Source organism: Phyllobates terribilis, unplaced genomic scaffold, assembly GCF_046119375.1.
Source record: "Phyllobates terribilis strain yellow unplaced genomic scaffold, ASM4611937v1 Scaffold_4__5_contigs__length_816908805, whole genome shotgun sequence".
Lineage (NCBI taxonomy): Eukaryota > Metazoa > Chordata > Amphibia > Anura > Dendrobatidae > Phyllobates > Phyllobates terribilis.
This window is the reverse complement of record NW_027362764.1, coordinates 67,920,247-67,933,173: the sequence shown is the minus strand read 5'-3', so window position 1 is coordinate 67,933,173 and position 12,927 is coordinate 67,920,247. Positions and strand designations below refer to the sequence as shown.

Here is a 12,927-nt window from a genome sequence, read left to right as displayed (position 1 = left end):
TGAAATTGTTCCAGAACATGAAGTATTTCTCCCAGAATATTATTGCAATTACACGTTTTGTTATAAACCTGTTTATTTCCTTTGTGTGTACTGGAACAACACAAAAAAAAAAAGAGAAAAAAAAGACAAATTGGACATCATTTTACACAAAACCCCCAAAATGGTCTGGAAAACATCCTATGTGATGTATTCAGCAGTCTCAGTGTATCCTATTGATGCATATATCGCAGACCTCCCATTGCTTGACTTCTATAAATGTAATGTGAGCAGTGATGAATTTCCCACTATAAAGAGACATGCAGTGTTATAAACATCTGTGTTTAGAACTACATACTTCTGTGATCAGTTCATTACAAAACTTATCGAAAAGAGTCAACACCACTCCAGGCTGACGCAAATCTGGAAAAGCAATTGCGAGTAGCAACATCATCAATACCACCTAACATCACAGCAAAAATAAGCTGTTTCAGCCATCAAACTAAGAGTCAGGTCAGTTAATTAATTGTTTGATGAAATATAGCAGGATAATTTTCAAGTTGATAATGTTGTATGGCCCCCAAATGATGGTATAAATATTGAAATGGCCATCGGCGGCACCGTTTTATTGGAGTTGATGACCCTTTAAAGAGGACCTGTCATCAGGTAAAAAGTGGCCAATTTTTACTCTTAGTTTATTTCCCCCACTGCCCTGAGTATGTAGTTTTTTTGTATTTTTTTAATCAGCGATAGTGTTCCTGAGATATGGATTGTTTTATTTTTTGCCAATTTTATGGTATTTACTAGGGTGTGGCGGAAAGGGTAATCATGCAGAGGAGCTTAAAGACACGCCCCAGAGGATCCTGTGAACCACTCCCCTTGTAAAGACCTTAAAAAATAGCACTATATAAAGATGCCTATATCTCTGCAACTGTATGGTGGATTAAAAAAAAAATGAAACAAAAACAAAGTATTCAGGCGAACAGCTAGAGTAAAGTAACAGCCTAAATTGGCCAATTTTGAGCTGGTGACAGGTCCTATTTAAATCACAAGTAGTGTTGAGCCACCCCCGTAGTGTTCGAGTTCGGTTCGGTTCGTCGAACACCCGTGTGTTCGCCGAACTGTTCGTCGAACTGTTCGTCGAACACCTTCGAACACCGTTAAAACCAATGGCAGGCAAACAAAAACACATAGAAACACATAGAAAACACCTTCAAAGGTGTCCAAAAGCTGACAAACTGCTCAGAAGACACAACTAACACATGGAAAAGTGACAAGTACATATAGTCATGCGAAAAGAAAAGAGGTGGAGGAGTAAAAGGAGGGGGAGACACAGATATAGGCATGTCATGCCCTTCTAAAATCCAAAAAGTGAGAAGCCGACACGTTCAGTCCGCTCCTGCCCGTGCCACCTCCGTGTCGCCGGGTTTGTGCCAGAGCCGCGGTGAACCCTGACGGCCAGCCCCCCTCTCCCAATACTGGTGCCTGTCCGCTGGTGGGTCGAGCGAGCCCCCCTGTGGTGGAGGCAGCTCTAAGCTTTTTAATTTAAATTGTCTCTCTAATTTGAATAAATACACTTTAAATCCATTTACAAGGATCTATTGGAGGGCAAGTCTCATGCCAGCAGCCGCGTAATTCCAGCTCCAGTAGCGTCCACTAAAGCTGCTGCAGTTAAAAAGCTTTTATAAGGATCGAGCTCGGCTGTCCACCGCAAGGCATCCTACTGCCAGTCCGAGCCCCTATGCCTTGGGGTGCCTCCTGATGCTCTTCACTGAGTATCCCGTGGTCCCGAAGCATTTCCTTTGAAAAAATGAAGTGTCCAAACTACAGGTGGTGTAGCTTGCTTAACAGCCGGGATAATCCGCTGACTAGCAGACCCTGCTACTAGGCACAAAGTATTTCCTGGGCTAGATGCAGTTGAAAATTTGTAATTAGATACTCTCGTCGGATGCTGAGAAAGCATTCCATAGAGTCTCCTGGCACGCCATATATGATTCTCTTAAAAAGCTTGGGGTAGGGGTCTAGGGGACCCTTTTATAGCCAAAATCACGGCCCTGTATCGCAATACGTCACCTAGGCTGAAGATAAATGGAACTGTAGCACCCTGAGGGCTCGGTTGCTACAGAGGTATTGCACCTCACCCAGAGGTGTGATATCTCACTCTCAGGTAAGGATGTAGTGTGGATCAGGACCCGACACCTGCATGCATTACACCACATTGCCGTGGGACAGGGCGACCAATATGCCCCTGAGATGGGCACGACAGTCCCTGTCCCTGGCTGGAGTGGGGGGAGGGAACACTGAGGAAGGGGAACCCTGTAGTGCAGGAGCAGGGAGGAAGCAGTTCCTGGGTGCATTGAGAAGGGAGTATAAAAGGTGGGCACCATCTTAGTTCAGTGCAGAGAAGTCTGAGCAGAAGTGGCAGGGAGCAGGGGCTCTGCATGAGCTCTGCTTCGGAGGCGGGCCTAGTAACAGAGGCCCAGGCCTGGAAGAGGGAGAAGGAAGGAAGAGGAGCGGAGAAGGCTCCAGGAACGAGGAACGAAGGGATCTCAGGGGTGCGGACGGGCGAGTCGCCACCGCACGCCCGAATCCACCTGCGTGGAGGGGTCAGGCCAAAGGGGGAGACCGGTCCCCGAAACTAGTGGAGGCAGGAAACGACCCTCAGCTAGAAACAGGAGGCTGTGACATTTTATGTGGCGCAGCCCCTCGCTACACCCGCTAGGAAGGCACCACATAGGGTCAGGGAAACTGGCGCCAAGTTTACCAAGAGGAGACCCGAGGCAGCCGGACAGAAGGGTTGGTAAGAAAGGCCAGACAAAGGACACACAAAGGGGGTCCTGTGAAGCACTCCAAAGTTATCTGGGAGTTGTCTGAGCCCCTCACCTGGTGAGCACAGTACGACGTGGGCAGCCGTTACCTGCAGACGTGGTCTGGATAATAAGAACTGTGAGTAAAGGCCCTGGACTGCATCACTGACTCCGTGTCATTACTGCTGCTGCCCTGCACCATCACCCCCATCCTCCGCATACACTGCCCTGAGGCTATACTCCTCCCGTGGGGAGTTATGCTACGCTCTGCTGCACCCACAACACCAGCCTCAGCGGTCTGCCCTGGAGCGGCGGTTCACTCTGACCGCAATCCACGGGTGGCGTAGTCGGACATTTAAACATCAAAACCACATAAATAGTTCCGCCACTGGTTTGACCACCCTGAGCCACGGAACCGGGTCGCCGCCACGAAGACTACAACCACCAGCATCCACCAAAAAGGGTCCGGCTCCGGGTGTCCCAAGGCCCAGGGGGCACGTCAGAACATTTTCATCACCTTTCACAATCACCAATGGGACAAGGCAGGGATGTTCTCTGTCCCCTCTCTTATACATCCTAGTGACGGAGCACCTGCTCTCATCAATTCGCCATAACCCCAATATTAGGTGGATTGAGGTGGGAGGCACCGAGTACAAGTGCTCTCTATTTGCTGATGATGTCCTAGTATATATCACTCAATCACATATATCCATCCATGCTGTTATGGCTGAAATAGATCACTTTGTTACATGGTCAGATTTTAAAATCAATGCAGCGAAGTCTGAGGCCCTCGATGTCTCCCTCCCCAAATCCATATAGGATTCCATCCAGTCCAACTTTCCCTTTGCCTGGTCCTCACAGGGTATCAAATACTTAGGAATTCCTATTCATAGAGACCTCTCCCATCTATGTTATCTTAATTTTGGGCCCTTTATTGAACAACTCCATACAGACCACGGTTGGCAAGTTAGAACTGTAAGATTCACTACGTGAACCAATGGTGTTTTGTGGAAAAGCACATGTACACTGTGTTCCAAATTATTATGCAAAAAGTGTTTAGGATTGATAAGGGAAGAATTTGTTTGTCAGTTAAACTCATTGATGGTGATGTGTATCAGGGCTCTTTATATCACTGTAAGCAATTGCAGACACCTGTGCTAATTAGTTTGGCAGGTGTGTCCAATGAAAGGCAAGACTACTTAAGAAGGCTGTCTCACATTATTAAGCAGCCTACATTTTCTGCCAAAATGGGAAAGAAAAAGGATGTGTCGGCTGCTGAGAAGCAACAAATTGTGGAGTGTTTAGGTCAAGGCATGACTACAATCAACATTGTGCGATGATCAGGATGAAGTGTCTTGGCAATCAAGAAGTATGTAGCTGATTCACAGTACACACGTGTGCGTGCTGATAAGGGCAAATTGAGGACTCTTTCCTAAAGGCAATTACGTCAGGTTGAAAGAGCAGCGGCAAAAAAGCCTTGTCATAGCAGCAGACAAGTTTTTGAAGCTGCTTGTGCCTCCTACGTCCCCCGAACAACAAGATGCAGGGTCCTTCAGAGGTTTGCAGCTGTGCATACGCCATCCTGTCGACCTCCTCTATCCACTTCACACAAACAGAAACGGCTCCAGTGGGCCAAACATTACATGAAGACTGATTTCAAAACTGTTTTGTTCACGGATGAGTGCCGTGCAGCGCTCGATGGTCCAGATGGATGGAGTGGAGGATGGCTGGTTGATGGACACCGAACGCAAACACGGCTACAGCGCCAACAAGGAGGAGGTGGAGTAATGTTTTGGGCTGGAATCATGGGGAGAGAGATTGTCGGCCCCTTTAGGATCCCTGAAGGCGCTAAAGATGAACTCCATAATGTATGTGGATTTTCTCAAACAGCACTTCCTGCCATGGTTCAAGAAGAAGAACCGTGTATTTCACAGCAAGATCATTTTTCTGCATGATAATGCACCATCTCATGCTGCACATAAAACATCTGCATCTCTGGCTGATATGGGCATAAAAGGGGACAAACTTATGGTGTGACCCCCATGCTCCCCTGACCTCTACCCCATTCAGAACCTTTGGAGCATCATTAAAAGGAGTGTCTATGATGGCGGGAGGCAGTTCACATCTAAGCAACAGCTCTGGGAGGGTATTCTGTCCTCATGCAAAACAATTGAAGCAGAAACCATCCAAAACCTGACAAATTCAATGGACGAGAGAGTTCAGAAGCTCCTTTCGAACAAGGGGTCCTATGTGAAAATGTAACATCACCTAGAATAAAGTTTTGAGTTGAAAACTGTTTGATTTCAGTTTCTAACAACCTGCTAATGCTTATAATTTCAAAAATGACCATTTTTTTGGTCTTTATTAAAATGAAAAGGTTGATCGAAAAGTTTGGGGGATCTAAGAGTGTGGCAACCCAGTAGTCATGATTACTTCGAATTCTGACAATATGAGGGTCATGCTGCAGGTAGTGCAGCAAGAAGGCACTTATGTGTCTTGCGCATCTCGGAGCCCCAAAATTATTTTCCGGGCTAGATGCAGCTAAAAATTATTATTAATTTTAAATCTGGTGAAGCTTTAGTATAGATGGCCTAATAGGATCAGTGCTGCACACTGCTACAAAGCCCAAATTATTTTCCAGTCAAGATACAGATAAACATGATTAGTAATTTTAAATCAGGTGGAGCTTATTATAGATGGCCTAATAGAATCAGTGCTGCACACTGCTACAAAGCCCAAATTATTTTCCAGCCAAGATACAGATAAACATGATTAGTAATTAGAAAGCTTAAAACGGTTGGTAGGGTGATTTTAACCAATCATCAAGCTTTTACTCTCCCCAGGATGACACAGGGGTAGAAAAGTCGTTTCGGATCCATGATTTGTTCATCTTTATGAACGTGAGTCTGTCTACATTATCAGTGGAGAGCCGCGTGCGCTTATCTGTCAGCACACCACCAGCAGCGCTGAACACACGTTCAGACAGAACGCTGGCTGCGGGGCATGACGAGATCTCCAAGGCGTAAGTGGCTAGCTCCGGCCATTTATCCAGATTGGAAGCCCAAAAAGAGCAAGGGTCCAGTGACACAGTCGTGGCTTCAATGTTTACTTGGAGATACTCCTGTACCATCGTCTCTAGGCGTTGACTATGTGTCAGACTTCTTGTCTCCTGTGGCCTTGCAAAGGATGGGCTAAAAAAGTGGTGAAATGATTCCGCAAAATTGATGTTACCAGCAGATACTGTGGTTCTGTTACGGTTTGAGTGCTGAACACTTGACGGTCCCACGGTTGGCAAGTTGGAACTGTGAGATTCACTACGTGCACCACTGGTATTTTGTGGAAAAGCACATGTAAGATTCTGCAACAGTCTCTGCTGATACTCCTGCATGCGTGCATCCCTTTCTATGGCAGGAATAATTTCTGCAAATTTACTTTTGTACCGGGGATCTAACAGTGTGGCAACCCAGTAGTCAGGATTATTTCTAATTCTCACAATTCGAGGGTCATGTTGCAGGTAGTGCAGCAAGAAGGCACTCATGTGTGTTGCGCATCCAGGAGCACCAAGTCCCTGTTGTGTTGGTGGCGAGGTAACAATCATGCTTCCTTCCTCTGTCCTCTCCCCCCAACCTCGCACAACAGAAATGTGATCAAGGTCTCCCTCATCTGATGAGTCTTCCATCAGTTCGTCCTCCACTTCTTCCTGGGCTCCTGCACCTTCCTCACTAGTTTGGCTGCTACCATGCGCCCTGGTAAAACCATCTCCCCCACCCTCACATGCCTGCCGCCTTGGTGCTGCCGACCGTCTGGACCTTGCAGATGTTAGCCCTTCCGCATACAACTCCTCCTCCTCTACTTCCTCCACCTCCTCTTGTGCCACCACCTGACTCCGAATTCTGTTTAACATGTGCTCCAGCATGTAAATTACCGGAATAGTCATGCTGATAATGGCATCGTCAGCACTAAACATCTTCGTCGCCATTTCAAAACTGTGCAGAAGGGTGCATAGGTCCCTGATCTGAGACCACTCCTCCAGCGTGATTTGCCCCACCTCTGGATCTCGTTGGCCCAGGCTATACGTCAGAACGTATTGCACCAGGGCTTGTCGGTGCTGCCACAGTCGCTGCAACATGTGCAGAGTTGAATTCCACCGGGTAGGCACATCGCATTTTAGCCGGTGAAGTGGCAGGCCCAACGACTTCTGTAGAGATGTAAGTCGCTGAGCTGCGGGATGCGAACGGCGAAAGTGAGCACACAGCGACCGTGCCCTCTGCAGAAGGCCATCTAGTCTGGGATAGTGGGCTAAAAATTGCTGGACAACCAGGTTCAACACGTGAGCCATACAAGGCACGTGTGTGACATTGCCCCGGCGAAGGGCCGCACCCAGGTTTGCAGCATTGTCGCACACGGCCTTCCCTGGTTTCAGGTCCAGTGGAGACAACCATTCATGAAATTGGTTCTCCAGAGCTGACCACAACTCCTCAGCTGTGTGACTCACATTTCCCAGACATTTCAATGTAAAAACCGCCTGATGACGTTGAGCCCTACTGCCAGCATAGTAAGGAGGTGTGCAGGATCCCTTCTGCGCAGTTAGAAAGCTTGTGGCATGACCAGACAGGCTTTGGGTGCAGGTGGTAGACCGAGAGGAGGTTGAGGAGGCAGAAGCAGTGGAGGAACTTTGACATAAAGAGGATTGACGCACAACTCGTGGGGACGGCAAGACTTGGACAGCAGCCCCTTGTCCTGCTGTCACCATAGTTACCCAGTGCCCAGTCAGCGACATGTAACGCCCCTGTCCATGCCTACTCGTCCAAGTGTCTGTGGTGAAATGCACCCTGTCACACACAGAGTTTCTCAAAGAAGCGGTGATGTTGTGTGCGACATGCTGGTGGAGCGCAGGCACACCTTTCTTTGAGAAGTAGTGCCGACTGGGCATCTGGTACTGGGGCACTGCGACGGACATAAGGTCTCGAAAATCCTCTGTGTCCACCAGGCGGAAAGGCAGCATTTCTGTAGCCAAGAACTTGCAGATGGTGAAATTCAACCTCTTAGCTTTCTCATGGCTAGGAGGAAATGGTCTTTTACTTGTCCACATCTGAGGGACCGAGGGCTGGCTATTGTGCTTAGACGGGGTTGATAAGGGTGTCCCCGGCAAACTGCCGGTCTGTGAGGAAGATGCAGGCGGACATGTTAGGTTGCCTTGATCCAAAGGTGGTGCTATCGATGTCGGACAGCGCTCAACACCAGCTGGTGTTACCACCTCCAAAGAAAATGATGACCTGCCAATCACGCTGGCTGTTGCGGGTAAAGAGGTGGCAGGTCTGCGCCCCAAAACAGGTGTGACTGCTGTCCCCCCAGTCACAGAGGATGAAGAGGCCGCGGATGCACAAGATATGGCAGACGGTGGTTGGCCCGACCGGCTAGGCCGCATTGTAGCACACTGAGCTTCCCACTGCAACTTATGCTTCATGTCCATGTGCCGGTTCATGCATGAAGTACTCAAACTATGTATTTTTTGGCCTCTACTTAGCTTTTGCTGACAAATGTTACAGATAACACGAGTTGGGTCATCTTTATCGATCTGAAAAAATGCCCAGGCTATACAAGGCTTAGCACCCATGCGACCTGAAGAGCCACCACGACTTGTGGTGAGAGGCAGAGTTGTATTTGAGGATGCAGTTGTTGACGTGCTTCCAGTACTACGTCTCTGTCCAGGAAGGCGCAACCTGACCTCGTCGTCACTAGCATCTTCCTCCACCTCCTCTGCTGACCTCATCTCTTGGCTGACTGTGGGTTGACAGTAAGTGGGATCTCCAACCTCATCATCATCACCCTGTGCGTTATCACACCCGTCGTCCTCAGAGCCAACCTGTTCCTGCCCTGACAAAAAACTAAAGTTGTCGCTCCAATCAGGTATTTGAGTCTTATCATCGTCTTCCTCATTGTCTCCACCAACAGGAGTTACAGTTTGGGAATGAGGGTCTACATTATGGTCAGAACCTTCTGCGTCTGGTCCTGGATCCGACTCATAAAGATTCTGGGCATCAGTGCAGATCATTTCCTCGTCTGGATTCACAGAAGCGCTGGAGTCGACCTCTGATTCCCAGGCTATAGTATGAGTAAACAGCTCTGCAGACTCAACCATCTGTTCTACCTCATACTCAGACGGGCAGCTGGAGATTTGGGAGCTGTGAGGAAGCAAGTGCGATTGGGGTGACACCTTTGAGGACTGGAGTATTTGTGATGTTGAAGTTGATGTGGAGGAGAGCCCACTTAAAGGAGCACTTGATATCCGTTGAAGCACCTGCTGTTTTTGTGCCTCATCTGGAATTTGTAGCGATTGGCGTGGCCGTAAGAAAGGGATCTTATCACATTGTCCACTAAAAGAAGTAGACATTTTAGTTTGGCTGGAAGATGGTCTTTCTTCTGCAGATGTTACTGTTGCTTTAACACCTACCCCACGGACACAACCTTTTTTCCCCTTCCCAACACGCGTATTCCCCTTTCCACCAGCAGCAGGCCTTTTTCCACTCATTTTGGTGGTTAACTAATTAACAACTCTGGAGTTGTTTGCACAAAAAAACAATGGATGGGAACCGAGCAGAGCTGAGTGGCCAAACTGTGGTATTAGGCCAAAACTATTGGCTGGGTTAGATGCAGAAAAAAATTATATTCAATTTGCAATCTGATGGAGGTCAGTATAGATGGACTAATAGAGATAGTCCCACACACTGCTAGAAGGCCAAATATTTTTTCAGAGCTAGATGCAGATAAAAATTATTTTTAATTTGCAACCTGATGGAGGTCAGTATAGATGGACTAATAGAGAAAGTCCCACACACTGCTAGAAGGCCAAATATTTTTTCAGAGCTAGATGCAGATAAAAATTATTTTTAATTTGCAACCTGATGGAGGTCAGTATAGATGGACTAATAGAGAAAGTCCCACACACTGCTAGAAGTCCAAATATTTTTTCAGAGGTAGATGCAGAAAAAAATATATTCAGTTTGCAACCTGATGGAGGTCTGTATAGATGGATTAATAGAACAAGTCCCACACACAGCTAGAAGCCCAATATTTTTTCAGAGGTAGATGCAGAAAAAAATATATTCAGTTTGCAACCTGATGGAGGTCAGTATAGATGGACTAATACAACAAGTCCCACACACAGCTAGAAGCCCAATATTTTTTCAGAGGTAGATGCAGAAAAAAATATATTCAGTTTGCAACCTGATGGAGGTCTGTATAGATGGATTAATAGAACAAGTCCCACACACAGCTAGAAGCCCAATATTTTTTCAGAGGTAGATGCAGAAAAAAATATATTCAGTTTGCAACCTGATGGAGGTCAGTATAGATGGACTAATACAACAAGTCCCACACACAGCTAGAAGCCCAATATTTTTTCAGAGGTAGATGCAGAAAAAAATATATTCAGTTTGCAACCTGATGGAGGTCTGTATAGATGGATTAATAGAACAAGTCCCACACACAGCTAGAAGCCCAATATTTTTTCAGAGGTAGATGCAGAAAAAAATATATTCAGTTTGCAACCTGATGGAGGTCAGTATAGATGGACTAATACAACAAGTCCCACACACAGCTAGAAGCCCAATATTTTTTCAGAGGTAGATGCAGAAAAAAATATATTCAGTTTGCAACCTGATGGAGGTCTGTATAGATGGATTAATAGAACAAGTCCCACACACAGCTAGAAGCCCAATATTTTTTCAGAGGTAGATGCAGAAAAAAATATATTCAGTTTGCAACCTGATGGAGGTCAGTATAGATGGACTAATACAACAAGTCCCACACACAGCTAGAAGCCCAATATTTTTTCAGAGGTAGATGCAGAAAAAAATATATTCAGTTTGCAACCTGATGGAGGTCTGTATAGATGGACTAATACAACAAGTCCCACACACAGCTAGAAGCCCAATATTTTTTCAGAGGTAGATGCAGAAAAAAATATATTCAGTTTGCAACCTGATGGAGGTCAGTATAGATGGACTAATACAACAAGTCCCACACACAGCTAGAAGCCCAATATTTTTTCAGAGGTAGATGCAGAAAAAAATATATTCAGTTTGCAACCTGATGGAGGTCTGTATAGATGGATTAATAGAACAAGTCCCACACACAGCTAGAAGCCCAATATTTTTTCAGAGGTAGATGAAGAAAAAAATATATGCAGTTTGCAACCTGATGGAGGTCAGTATAGATGGACTAATACAACAAGTCCCACACACAGCTAGAAGCCCAATATTTTTTCAGAGCTAGATGCAGAAAAAAATTATATTCAATTTGCAACCTGATGGAGGTCAGTATAGATGGACTAATAGAATGATGCTATGCCCAAAAGATTTTACTTCACTAGGTGCAGTAAAAAAATTGGTATTCTATACACAGGTGGTATATCTTGCAACACAGATAGGCTACTCCACTGACTAACACACTCTGCAATAGGCCAAAAAGGATTAGCTTTGCTAGATTCAGCCAAATGCTGTGAAAAAAACTTGCACAGCACTGGCACAGACCTGCCTGGCAAAAACTGATAGGAACTGATGTAACCTAGTCCTGAAAAGGACTCCAATTACAATTAGTCTTTACTCCCACAATCTATCTATTTAAGAGCACAGACCTGCCTGATAAAAGTCGTAGGAAATGCTGTAACCTAGTCCTTAAAAGGACTGCAATCACAACTATTCCCTACTCCCAAGCTATCTGTAGATTTGTGCGAATATTGGCTTGAAATTAACAAGGTATAGCGCACACAGCAACGGCGGTGCCGTCTAACACGCGGCTGCAGCAGTGAGAAAATGGTGGCGACGGGGAAAATGGCTTGGTCTTATAGGGCAAGGACATGTGACATACACTGCCAATGACACATGCCCTTGCTTGTGTGAAAAAAAGCACTTCGCTCCGTGTGTGCGCTGCTGATAGGCTGACAGATTGCACCTCCCCACTGTAAATGCGGGAAAGAGGAAAAAAAAATGGAGATCTTCATTGTTCCTGCAGAGATCCATCCCCTGCCCCTCCCCCCACCCCGCTGTACACTCAAACTGCGTATTAACATTAATTTTCATCATTACTGAGAAAAAATCCAGTTATGATTTTGGTGCACGAACAGTTATCGAACATAACCTCGAACAGCCGAATTTTTCTCAAATTGTTGGTGTTCGCCGAACGGCTCGAACACCGCCCAAAACAGCTCGAATTTGAGATTGGCGAACAGTTCGAGTCGAACAACGCTCATCTCTAATCACAAGGATAACATCATCCTTACCTTCATAAGGTTTATCGCATAAATCATCCTCGGTTGAATAGATTTTCCATTTACTCCAGTCTCCTGTTGCTAAAGAGAGGACGAGCTTTTTCTCATCTCTGTAGGTCATGTAATGATCCCGGTTGAGCACTCCGAAGAAAGTTTTATTTTTACATTCCCATTTTTGGAGTTCACTTTTGCCATCACATGTCTGCAGCGTCACCGCTGACCATTCCACTATGGATGATGCAGACAAACATTGTGATGTCCCGACATTTATAAGCTGCTCTTTAGAAATCCATTGAAATTTCTGCGTATTAGAATTCTCATTACATTTGGCCACGACGAGCGCAGAATTCTCTGCTTGTAGACATTGATTGTAGTAGTTATTGTAGATCAAAAATGTTTTGTCACCTGAAAAATAAGAAAAAATTTTATTAATAACTTTTCCTGCTAAATTTTGGTAAAATTGGATGAAGTCACATTAATATTTTCAAAACTGGATGCTAATAGACATAACAATAATTAGCCTTTTATGGATCAGGTCAAGATCAGTGAAGACCTAGACATTATGTTACTTTGAGTCATGGTCCTTCGATTTTTTTGCGAAGGGGCATGGTAAGGAAAATATCTCGTAACAAGAAGACAACAAGGCTACGTGTAAAATCAGGAAATTCTACAACTATAATTCATTCTTTGCCCACAATATATTAAACTTTCAATCAGTGGTCCTTCAAAACCTTCCATATAGAGCCAAACAATGCCACAGATCTCAGTAATATTGTATCTAGCTCTGTCTGTATTGTACATACTGTGGGTAACAAGGCCGTTCTACAAAAATAAAAATTACCCTTTGCCTAGAACAACCCGAAAACTTTATTA

General features: G+C 45.5%; 1 protein-coding gene across 1 annotated transcript in view; it reads right to left on the bottom strand.

Annotated features, from left to right (window-relative positions):
• The window catches only part of LOC141264614 (macrophage mannose receptor 1-like), a 203,872-nt gene extending 191,239 nt beyond the window's left edge, over positions 1–12,633 (bottom strand). The window contains exons 1-2 of the mRNA XM_073676893.1: positions 12,624–12,633; positions 12,067–12,459 (exon numbers count right to left, since the gene is read on the bottom strand). Coding sequence (XP_073532994.1) covers positions 12,067–12,459; positions 12,624–12,633 — 403 coding nt within the window. The remainder of the gene's footprint in view (positions 1–12,066; positions 12,460–12,623) is intronic.
• Positions 12,634–12,927: the final 294 nt, after the last annotated feature.